This window comes from Dryas octopetala, chromosome 9 (assembly GCF_963921425.1).
Source record: "Dryas octopetala chromosome 9, drDryOcto1.1, whole genome shotgun sequence".
Taxonomy (NCBI): Eukaryota; Viridiplantae; Streptophyta; class Magnoliopsida; order Rosales; family Rosaceae; genus Dryas; species Dryas octopetala.
In genome coordinates, this window is record NC_141374.1 from 14,190,176 (window position 1) to 14,203,048 (window position 12,873).

Genomic DNA, 12,873 nt, shown 5'->3' on the forward strand with positions numbered 1-12,873 from the left:
ATTTTGTGTTTGTTGTCTTATTGTTGTGTTTTCAGGTCAACTGAAGCATAAATAGAAAAAATGAGCAAATGAAGCCGTTTTGAGACATTTTATTGTCAAATTAGGAAAATGGGTCAATTCCTGGTCAAATCAGGAAAATAGCTGAAATCCTAGTCAAATAAAGATTTCTAGTCACAAAATGAAACATCAAGCCTAGAACTATCATTGTCGAACTAGAAATGAGAAATTCTAATTGGAGCAAGAATTCCTAGTTGAACTAAGAAACCTAATCCTACTAGGAAAATGAATTCTAATGAAACTAGGAGACTCAATGGGCAATATGGTTATTACAATAAGTCATAATGGACAAAGAATAAAAGCTTAACATTGCAAGATATGATAATAGGTGTGGGTGTGGGTGTGGGTATGTGGTGTGCGTGAGTTTCATCTTTCCTAAATCCCCTGTTTAGTTATTCTATTGATTAATTAAATTGATTTGTTGTGTATTAATCATTCCCTATAAAGATCGATTTCGTGTTTGTACGCTTTGCTACTGATGCGATTCGTGCACTTGCGAGTATATTTAGAATGAAATATATTTTTATTTTGTTCTAAGAAAACAATCAACAAGGAACATTAGCACATGCATAGTACGTAACTATACATATGATACAAAATTTCAAAACAGATGGCTACAGCTAGCAACGAGCTAGCTATGATTAGATGCATGAATATATACATTCTATGTGATACATGCATGCATGGCCTTTTTTAGTTTATGGCAATTCCAAGATATGCCCACCAGTTTTATCTTGGTGTGTATATGAGGGTCGGAACCACCACATACCTAAAATGTTCATAAGTTGATCGAGTAGTACTCCTTGTAATTAAAGCAGATTGCATGCATATATATATATATATATATATATATATATACATGCCTGATTTATCTCCTGGCTTTAATTTGTACCATTTTTCAACCTTATATATATATATATACATACCATTTCTCACTAAAAACATAAGCACAAACACATTAAGGACATATATAAATAATATTCTAACTTTCATAATAGAGAATCATGAAGCTTAATTCCACATTCCCAATATTTCCCATTACGTAGCTAATTAATTCCATGCATATATGTTTGTGTTTTAATTGAATTTCCAAGCCTAATAATCTTATAGTTAGCTGATCGAGTTGGGTCTCGATCTTAATTGCCAAAGACCAAAGTAGTGATCAATGACAATGTGACATGCATGCAAATATGCAATGCACCGACTAGCTAGAGTACAAGAGGGTCAAGAGAGTATGAGAATGGTGACAATAAAAAGGACACCCCAGCCATTCACGCTTACAAGACTCGTCACTCTCAAAAGATCATGCCACCCATGTATCCATCATTATTCATTAATGTTGCATATTATATATGCAATGCACCCACCCACCACCATCCCATCCACAAAGGCATGCACCAACCACTTGCTAAATTGAACTCCTTCAACACAAATTAATTCAAAGAGTTCTAAGGGCAAATGCAAGTTAATTTTCTTCTTCATGATCGAGGAGGAGAGATCGAAAATATTACAATCAAATTAAAACAATTAAAATGTGTTCGATCACAATATATTGCCAGTTGTCAAGCTTCGAGCTAGCTAGTCAACATGATGCAATTAATTCTCTCGACTATAGTCATATTTAGACGCAGCTATGTATATCTTGACTCTTGAGTAATCTGAACCGGCCAAGATCTATCTATTTAAAGAAGTACATTGAAGTCCATGATTCAGTTTAATGATTTCAGACGGACAAATTTTTAAATAAAATTAATATATATATATATATATATATTGACATATAATTGAACTCAATTATGCATACATGCAAAGAATGTTTCGCTTTGCAAGACGTGAGGTATATATTTTATGGTTCTTTTTTACCTTTTGATCTTATTCATGGTAGAATTTAATACTTTAGGATATAAATCATTCATTGAGACATATTACATATTTTTTGATTTTAACTATCATGATTTTAAGTTTCAATTTCTCGATTAGATTTTAAATTTTAACTCTCCAATTTTAGGCAATTAAAAACCTATACGTTCGAATAATGATTCTATATCCTAAAATATAAAACCTCATATATGAAATGGTGAATCTTATTTAAAATTTGAATAAAAACTGGTAAAAAATAAAAAAAGACCCACGTATATATATGTCGTTTTTATAAGCTCTGATCCCGCTCTTTGAATTCACGTAATGCCAAAGACCAAAGTAGTGATCAACACAATGCAGATAAGTGATCGACCAGTGAAAGCAATCACGTACTCCACTCACTATTTTCGATCTCCGCCCATTAAACTGGTCTAACAATCAAACATTATTTCTTGGGATTTTGTTTCCTGGCCTAACTATTTTCTTCCACTCACTATTTTCTTAATATTATTGTAAGAGAAAAGAGAATAAAATGAAAATAGGGTATTTTAAAATTGTTATGTATATAGAATTAATCGATCTGTAGTACAATTATGAGGACTATTTTGATATTACGAACATATAATAATCAGAAAACCACTTCCAACTTGACGACAACACCTGATGAATGATTTTCAACACAAGAAAGGGATTGATTCGTTGCAGTCTTGCAGATAGAGTTCCCGAGAAAATATATAAAAATTATTATCTACTGTTGTTGTTTTGTTTTATTATTATTTCTATACTGTTATATATAAAATGGTTAATTAATTAATTTGTTAATTGTGGATTTGATTTGTTGGTGAATTGGTGATGAGAAGGGACCACGTACCACCGTAAACCTCAAGAAAAGTACTCTGAATGATGCTTTTCATAGCAGTGGCACAGAGAGAGAGAGAGAGAGAGAGAGAGAGAGGCTGAGAGCTCCTGGGACTGAAAGATACCTTACGATTCGCGAATGCATGATGTTTTTTCATTTTTCATGCACATGCAGAGAAGTGAAAACACAGCTGATCGCCTCAGTTTTCTGAAATCATACTTTCAAGTTAATTCAAAGCGATGTATGCAAGAGCAAGCACAACATGCATGCTCCAACACTTTTACAAATTACAGCACGTGTGCAGTATTGTCACGATAAAAATAATCTCTCTCTCTCTCTCTCTCTCTTTTTCTTTATAGATCAAAATTATAAAATTTATCACAAAAGAATAAAATTAAATAAGAGAGTGAAAAGCGGAAAATTTACACACTGTACTATCCTTCTTTTTTATTTTTTTTATATTTAAAAGGTTTATTAGGAATCATTGAAGTTTATTAATTAGGATTTAACATAGTTTATGAGGTGTAAGTGTTTAGAAGTTTGGGTTAATAACTTTGGGATGTAGAAGTCGTTTTAGAGTTATGGTTTAGGGCTTAGAGCTCTAAAGTATTGGGTTTTGCTCAAAAATTGATACATAAAGCCTAAACCATAAACAATGAATAAAATTCTCCAAAAACAATAATGCAAATCTATAGGGTGTAAAATGTAATTATATATGTCATAATTTGCGTAACAATTACAGGTAATTGTAACGGTTTAATCCACGTCAGAACCAAAGAAAAAAAGGACAACGGCAGAAAAATGAAAAATAAAAAGGCTAATGACAGGCAAAAAGGTTGAGAACGATTAGACACAATATTTTTGTATAGAACTATTTTATCACATTGATACCAATACTAGGAAGTAGTATTAGTGTGGTACCGTATATATAAGAAATCACTGTGGAAAAAAAAAATCTATATAAGAATCATTGTCTTGTATTTTTGTTTTCTCACACATATATGCTATATATATATATGTATAGACTTTTCTACATTTTACTCACTTGAATTTGGGCTTTTATCTCACTTCATTACCTAAAAAATAATTGTGTTAATTTACCACTTGAATTAAAAATGTGTTGCAATGTACTACTTCTAACTTATTTTGTCTAAACTTCTGTGAAAAATAAGAGCATTTTGGTCTTTTCAAGTTTCTATTATTAGAAAAAAGGTTTTTTTACACTTTATTCGCTTGTTAACAATTAAAAACTGACTTGAAAAGACCAAAATACCCTTAATTTTAAGATAAGTTTAAAAGGAATGAGCACATGGTGGTACTTGCAACAAATTTTTAATTCAAATAGAATTGTCACAATTTTTTTTTAAAATAGTGAAGTGTGATCGAATTCAAAGTTCAACTGGATATATAAAATATAATAAAGGAATATACTTTGGTACTCATAAATGAGTACCAAATTTGTCCTTATAATTAATCACATTAGTTCATGATGAGGCCCATCACCTTTTCACTTATAGTAGATCTCATTATAAACTCATATGATTAGTTGTAAGAACAAATTTGTACTCATTTCAAATTTTCAATAATAAAAACCATGTTATATATGGCCCAACAATGAGGAGCCTATATTATAACCTAGACAGTATACGTATGTGGCCTAACAATATAGCCTAGGCGGTGGCCCAAACTTTTTTCAATTAATCTAAGTGGACTACCATTGATTTGGGTTTTTTTTTTAACCAGGGCGTTGATTAAGGTTAATTATTGTCATTGTCTACAATTATGAGTGGACCCTCTTTACCAAAAATAAATAAATAATAATTCGGACACCATCCATAGTATATCTGTATATGTTGTTCGATCCAACAATACAACTGTCAAATAATTAAAAAAAAAAAAAAGTTTACGCATATAAGACCTTGATTTGACTTAATTAAGCCTGCTACGAATGTCAGATGTGTTTTCTGCTTGACTGAACATATATAGGAGGTGAATATATATAATAATTTGAGTTAATTATACTTATAACTTCTTAAGTTTATCGTCTTTTTATATACACCCTTTAGGGTTTCAATAATTACACATATATTCCCTGGAGTTTTAAAACTATTACATATAACCCCCTACAAGAGAAAAAAAATTAAAAAAAAATATTTGTATTGAGGCTGGACCTTACACTTTGAGTAATCTTATCAGGTTATTTAATCCTTTAGTATATTTTTTTGCATAATTTTTCATCATTTTTCATCTTACTATAGGGGTTATATGTAACAGTTTTGAAACCTCAGGAGGTGTATGTATAATTATTAAAATCCTAAGAAGTATATGTGAAAAGACGATAAACTTCATGAGGCGTAAGTCTAATTAACTCATAATAACTCACTATGCTTGGCTTGCCAAATAGATTGTAGATACATGTAATTAATGTTATTAATGGACTTCATCAACAGAACCAATGAACAATCCTAGCTAGTTGGTAAAGATTCAAGCTAGCTAGCTAGTATTATTTCTGCCAGTATAATCAAATTTGGTTTCACTCAATGACTCACCCATGTGTTTGCATGATAAAAAAATTTTGTAACGAGGATGTGACTATGTGAGCCAATACTCAAATGCTTAGTTGTTGAATAACGTTGAGCATTAATTAAGCATTTACTTACATTTTTCAATGTTCTTACATTTATCGTCCTACATTAAAGAATCTCTCATAATTTTAACCTAAATAAAATTCAATTCATCCTAACTGTCTTTAATTATGGGTAAAGTGGCTTGAGCTTAGTAGGATATGAGCTTCAAAGACCTAAGGCCAGGTCGTTCTTGCCGACCCATTTTACATGCCAATTCAAGTGGGTTTATCTTCTCATATACTCTATTTAATTTGTATGGTAATACCAAAATAACATTTTCTCAGTTTTGAAAATTCGAAAATAGATTCCAAAATTGTTCTAAAAATAGAGGGAGGAAAGTAGTTCTCAAAATTATAATTACGAATATTAAGAAATGTGTGCTTTTCATATATTACAACTCGATTTTGGATCACAAATGAAATAGACCCTTATGTGAGATTACATATAAAATAATTGTCCGGCATAATATACAGAAATCCATATATATAACTTTCTAACCAATACTTAATTCTATAACATATTAGGAATCATGTTAATGACAGACTGGAGACTTGACCATGCTTTCTGAATCAGTGATTGATTGATTATGGAAACCTAAACAACTTTCTTTTCTCTATCTTTTTATTTTTTTTGACAAATGAATCCCATAAAACTTCAAAAGATTGAGTTTCAAACTCTTAAAAAAGAAATGACATAAGTGATATATTTTTGGTGCAGCAAGGAAAACGTTGGACCATAATAAATATTCAAGGAGGTACACCTTCACCAAACTGAAAAAAACAATCAAAGCTTCTTTACTTTTTAGCCTCAAAATGAATGAGAAGAAAGAGTAGATGGGGAATGCTCTCTCTCTCTCTCTCTCTATTAATTTCTGTTATTTTCTACTGTGACTGTGACATTTTCGCGTTGATGGTACCCATCAGTGTTTCAGCTGTTCATTTATACTTTACATGGCCATTCTCATTTTAACCAGTACAAGAACTACAATATGCTCAGATGCCTAATTAACCAGTACACTTAATTACTACGTACACACTCAAAAACTAGCTTAATTAACCATGTTTATACCTTCATTTGCTAATCAAAAACCTGCATTCTGCACACATATATCATTAAATTTTGCAGGAAGCTGGCTAAGCTAGCTTAATTTGTCACTTGGTCTGTGACTTTCAACCCTTGCACTATGCTCTTGACCAATTTTTATTACTATAAATAACTTTATTAAGAACCAAACTTAGTTATAATATAAGCTTTTTATGTCCCTCTTTTCTTACACAACTATATATTCATGTAGAGAGAGAGAGAGAGAGAGAGAGAGAGAGAGAGATCATTGATGAGATAAGACCGGTCAAATGTACAGAAACTTTGCATGGGAATGAGTTACCAAAGATTTTATACATTTTGGCTGTGTCTCTCTCTCCTCTCTACCCTTCCTCCTCATCTTTATAAAAGCCTCTGGCCTCTTAGTTTCTCAGAGACACTTTTCTTGTCTGCTGCTTCTGCCTGCCTTCAGGCTTCAACTATCAAATCATCCGAGCCCTCCTCTCTTCAATCACTTTCTTTGATAACTTCCAATTCCATTTCCAAAGCTCTCTCTCTCTCTCTCTCTCTCTCTCTGTGCAGATACATGGCAGCCTTTTCATACCAAAACTACCACCCTCTTCTCCACCTTGACTCAATTGTCTTGCCAAATACTCCTCCATCTGAATCTTTCACTCAGGAAATGCTTGCTAATATTGATGCAGGAGTTCTTGAAAGTAGCTGTATTGATCACTCTAGCTCAACAAAGGTTGCAACTTTCAGTGACAATGAACCTTCTGTGACCAAAAAACGGAGTACAGAGTCTTCAACTGTGGTGGATAGGCTTGAAACTGGTGAGCGGGTTACTCAGGAGGTGACTCCAATGGACAAGAAGAGAAAGAACAGAAATGGGTCATCTTTGAGTTCTGCTCAATCCAAGGTATACGATTCTAAACTTGACCCCAAGTTTGAAAAAATGCACGTACAATTTAAACCCCCTTTGATGCTACACAAATTTAGGTGGTCTAATTGTGATTTTTTTTAATCTATTAGGACCCAAGAGAGTACAAAGAAAAGAAGCAAAAGAAATTGGATGGTGCCAAGAAAGCAGAGGAAAAGAAGTTCAAATCCAATAAAAAAGACCAGGTGAAAGTTGAAGAACCTCCAACAGGTTACATTCATGTTAGAGCAAGGAGGGGTCAGGCTACAGATAGCCACAGCCTTGCAGAGAGGGTACTGCTCTCTGACCAATAAACAAACACTTGGAACTCATGGTCACCTATCATTTTGGATTGCCCTTTTTATCCACACAAAACATGAATTTCATCAACATACTACTACATTACTACCAACCATACCCGAAAATGATTGCCATATTTGTCCAAAATTCCAATTGTGCCCACCCCTTTATGTCTCATAATTCTGACTTTTCCCTTTTCTTTTTTCTGCAAATGCTTTTCAGGTAAGAAGAGAGAAAATCAGTGAGAGGATGAAGATGTTGCAAAGACTTGTTCCTGGCTGTGACAAGGTGGAATTAATGGAACAGCTCTCTAGCTTTCTTCCTTTGTCTTTACCTTGTCTTTCTTAAAAGATCATAATTGAAAACTTGTATTGTATATGTTTTAGGAGTAGTGTAATTTTCTGACAGATTCATGTGCTTGTTTTGAAAGCAGGTAACTGGAAGGGCTGTCATGTTGGATGAAATTATCAATTATGTACAGTCCCTACAAAATCAAGTAGAGGTACCACTACAATTAAAACTGCATGTTTTTATTATCAGACCACTAGTTAGTTTAATAGTATAATGTGTGCATGGTTTAACCAATGTGGTTTTATCACTTTTCAGTTCCTCTCATTGAAGCTTGCTTCTGTGAATCCCCTGTTCTATGACTTTGGAATGGACCTAGATGCTGCTCTAATGGTCAAACAAGAGGTACACTTAACAAGAATAATAACTATTCTAATCAATAGTTCAGATTCACACTCTAACAATACAACATTGGGCCGTAGTAAAAAATTTACTTTTTTATAGTGATCCAGTTATATATAACCAAATTTTTTTTCTCATTAAAGCTGATGATGCGTATTTTGGTCTTTGACATTTATTTACAGAGATTGAGTAGCATGGAATCACCATTTCCATCCATGCCACAATGCAGCCCCACACTGCCCACAGATTTTGCTGATACATCCACCAACAATATCACCACCTTCCCCACATCTAATAACAACTATCCTTTTCTGGACAGTTCAGCTTCACTAATACTTCAACAAGGGCAGAGGCCAAGTGCCTTCTCTCAGGTGTATATTTTTGACTTTTATTGCTAACCCATCTCCATTTTTTCATTAAAATAGTAGGAGGAATTAAGTACCATCTTTTGGATGAATAATTAAATACCATTTGTCAAACCATGACAAACACATCATTTTCAGAACAGTGAGAGCTTGTTGTGGGATGTGGGAGATCAAAGACAAAACTTTCTCAGTCCATCTGGGTTCAGCAACAACTTGTGTTCTTTCAATTAATATAACACAAAAAGCTGCCTACAACTATACAGGCATATGGTTGGCCCTCAATTCTTGTCTCATATATACTTTCATATACATACAAGTGTTTATATATATGTATATGAATAAATTAAGAAATAAATCGAATTTTTTTTTAATGAAACAAATGTCAATATATCATTAGATGTTGCGCAATACAATAGACACCATTGCATTGAAAAATCTCTCAATCACTTTTTTGACTTATAAATGCTTATCTTATTGAACCTTTTTCCAGTTTGTGAGGAATTAAACAACAAGGCAGCCAAAATCAGAGAGAAAAGAAACTCTTCATCACCAGACATGAAAAATCAAAGCTAAAGGTTCTTTTTTTTTCAGTATCAATCAGGTCCATTGGAGAGGCACTTGTTCCAAGTACAACACCATATATTGTAGCTAGTGGGCTCTGAACATGAATAAAGGGTATGCAGCAATATCAATGGATATGAAGAACACACAAAGGACAGATACAACCGACCAAAAATAACCAGATCTTTTTCTAGATCCCTTGTTCCTGCCCATTCTGGACTCGCCCTAGTCTTATTATGCATGCACAAATTCCAAGACCATGTATGGTGGTGGTGGTGGTGGTAGTTAAGAAATATTGGGATTCAACTTTTTAATTTATGTGGAAGTAAAATAATGTATAAAGTAACCATTTAATATATTTGACTGGTTCTTGTGGTTACAGTTATTCCTGTTATTTCAGTTAATTTTTTTTAAACCGTTATTGCCCATTTCTTCTTGTGGTACGTGAATTGATGAGAAAGAAGTAAAAAAGGAGGGTGGGATTCTGTCCCTCTAACTCTGTAGTTGAGATGACTGGTTATGCAGTTGTTGGTTTATTGTGGAATCTTTTACTTTTTGGCTTTATTGTGAGCTGAGGTTTCTGAGGTTAAGTCCCCCTATCCCTCTTTATAATGGTTCTGTGCGCACTGAAATTTTTTGAACATGAACCCAATTGTAAACTCAGAGTCTCAGACATCTTTAGTTCGAAAGACACAATTGAATTAGTTTATCTTCAGGTTTTGTACATAATGAGAAAGGTAGTTGTGTGAGTTTTCCTTTGTCACAAAAATTAATTATTGCAAATAATGTGGATAGATAATTGTCTTTCGTCCAAGAATGATTGTTCACAGCCATTAATTTCTTTGTCATCCAAGAGGACCACAGTCATTAATTTCTTTGTTTGAGGTCACATGACAGTCATATGCAAGGGGTGTCATTAATTGCTTTTACTAGAAGGAACAAGTTAGAAATAATTAAAGTTCTGATACCAACATTTGAATCTCACAAAATGAATGGCAATCATGCATTTGGACAAAAAATATAAGAGTTCAGGGCAGGGTCTCAAGCACATGCAAAAAGGAATTGTAGTACTTAAATTCACACAAAAAAAGGGGAAGTATTAGTGATTAGAATTACACAAACACAATGATATTAAAATTACACATATACATATATATATATACTGGCTCATTAAAGTGCGAACATATAAACGTTAGCACTTGACGCTAAGCGCTCGGTACGTAGTGCAAAATTTTGCAGCACCAAATGCCTGGCACTGGTTTGTTGGCGCCCAAAATTCTAGAGCTAAACCCTAACATAATACTTCAACCAAACTCATTATATATCCTAGAAGGAGATGAGGTGAACCTATTAGGAAATATCTTCAAAACTAGGCAGAGAAAGCAACACTGAGAGTTGCAAACAACACTCGCTTGTTATAAAAAAACTTCACCGAGTTCTCAGTAGCACGTTCGCATGTTCATTGGTGCACATCTGATCGAATATATATATATATATATATATACAAAAATGCTCTAAAGCTAACTGGTTAGTAAAAAATACTACGTTAATCACCCTGTTGGGTTCATCACACAATGTAATCTCAAAATCCGAACTGTCCATTTTTTAGACCGTACTTCAAAGATCATCTCTGTAAAAAATCTCCAAAATCGAAAGTCATTTAACTATTTAATTATAATAACAATTATTTATATCCTTTTATCGAAAACAATGAGCACTCCTCGTATATACACTTAATTTCCTTCTAATTTGTGGAATTTGAAGTAATATAGTATCCTTGCTATGCTAGAACATGTGACATTGATGCAGTTATGACAAGCAAACTTAACGATTAAACCATATAACTAAATTAACCCATTTCAAACTTGACATCAAGAACAATTAATTAATTAAGCATAAATCAAGAATCCTATATAGATTCACGTATAGTACTTTCCAGAGAATATCATAATAGGGAAATTAAGTAATAGGTAACTCCAAGGCGTTGAAGGAGTTGGTTCAAATGTGTAGCTGTAAACTCAGGCACCCGAATTAGAGTCTCCAGTTCGATCATTGGAGCCAGGCAGCAAGGGAGGTAAAATCCTTTGTGAATTTCATAAGTTCTGCGTGGATTGTCTATCTTTAACCGGTCCAAAAGATTAGTCTAGTGACCCTAAAATAAAAAAACTGGCCCAAGACACCCTCGATTACTAAAATAAAAAAATTAAGCGATAGGTCAATAACATTGGTTATTATATGTCAACCTACACCTACAAAATTTCTTAAAGTATATATGTCAAATTACGAGAATGATCAAGAACTTATCTAGATTTTCCCACAATGTATTGCTATCTTACCGGCAAGATGAGTATTTCTCTATACCTTAAATTATATATAGTAATATTTTATTTTTCCTTTGCTCGAAATTAACAAGAATAATGATTTTCCTTATATAGCCTTTTCTTCTCTAATTTACCCTTTTGAAAAACTTTGTTCGGGAAATTTACCTTTCTAATTAAAAATAGATCGTCGTATGCATACATTAGTTGGAGAGATTTTTCAGTGTAACCGATACACTGTCATGTAGTGTAAGTAGTATATGTGTCATAATATGGAGAAATTATTATGTATAACCGTTATATTGACACGTGATATAACTAGTCTATGTGTTATAATATGAGTAGATGTTATTAATACTATACCCTACTAATATAAACACATTGTCTAATAATACCTTTACACGTTTGATTAGTTATACTACGTGGCGGTATATCGGTTATACCCTTATACCCTATAATTTTTCCATAATATGGGTGGATGTCATTAATATTATACCCTACTAATATAATAACTCTTACACGTTAAATTAGTTACACTACGTAACAGTATATCGGTTACATTGAAAAAATTTTGCTTAATTTAGTAGGGTCTTTTGGAGAAAAACAATCCATGTGGTTTTTGTGATCCGCCTGTTTTTTATGTTGACCCACATGTTGCATTGTTCTTGCCAATCAGTCGGACCAGGCATCCAGTCTACTTGCATATATGTCTCCCCCAATTTAAATTGTATATATAACATCAACTTCTTATATATAATAAACATATTGAACACAGATTTGCATATATGTCTCCTCCAATTTGTATATTGAATAATATACAAAATTGTTCCAATTATTAGAAAATATATATATTCAACTCTGTTTGGCATTTGGTAATGTTGTCCAATTGCATGTCCAGTCCCATCTCTTAAAGTTGAAGTTGACGATCACAGATTGTCAGCTCGAGAAACAACTGATGATCCAACTTTTGATCCCTTTCATTCTTTTTATCTTCTACAGGTGTTCATGAAAAGCATGAGATCGTTATTTATATATGGTCATAGTACTCATACGTATATAATTAATAATTCTCTAGATCAGTGGATTTATTGTCCTAATAACTAAAATTTTATAATTAAAATCTAATATTAAACTGACAAATCAGATATAAAATGATCGAAAAAAAATAAAAAATTGAACTGGTGCGCATTTATTGCTGTTAACTGCTGTAAAGACTTGTATATGATATGTCATAGCTAGCTAGCTATAAATTGGTTTTTCATGAGTAGGTTTCCTT

At 32.8% G+C, this 12,873-nt stretch overlaps 1 protein-coding gene across 2 annotated transcripts; it reads left to right on the top strand.

The window, feature by feature from the left end:
• Positions 1 to 6,690: 6,690 nt before the first annotated feature.
• LOC147274476 (basic helix-loop-helix (bHLH) DNA-binding superfamily protein) lies at positions 6,691 to 9,660 on the top strand. 2 transcript variants are annotated; one of them, XM_086257002.1, is made up of 8 exons: positions 6,691 to 7,363; positions 7,477 to 7,656; positions 7,886 to 7,951; positions 8,097 to 8,165; positions 8,270 to 8,356; positions 8,536 to 8,724; positions 8,857 to 8,988; positions 9,209 to 9,660. In XM_086257002.1, the coding sequence occupies exons 1-7, from the start codon at positions 6,773 to 6,775 to the stop codon at positions 8,947 to 8,949; spliced, it is 1,275 nt and encodes a 424-aa protein (XP_086113128.1). In that variant the 5' UTR covers positions 6,691 to 6,772; the 3' UTR covers positions 8,950 to 8,988; positions 9,209 to 9,660. The 2 variants fall into 2 exon arrangements, with proteins under 2 accessions (XP_086113128.1, XP_086113129.1); XM_086257003.1 differs by having other exon boundaries at positions 9,310 to 9,660.
• Positions 9,661 to 12,873: the final 3,213 nt, after the last annotated feature.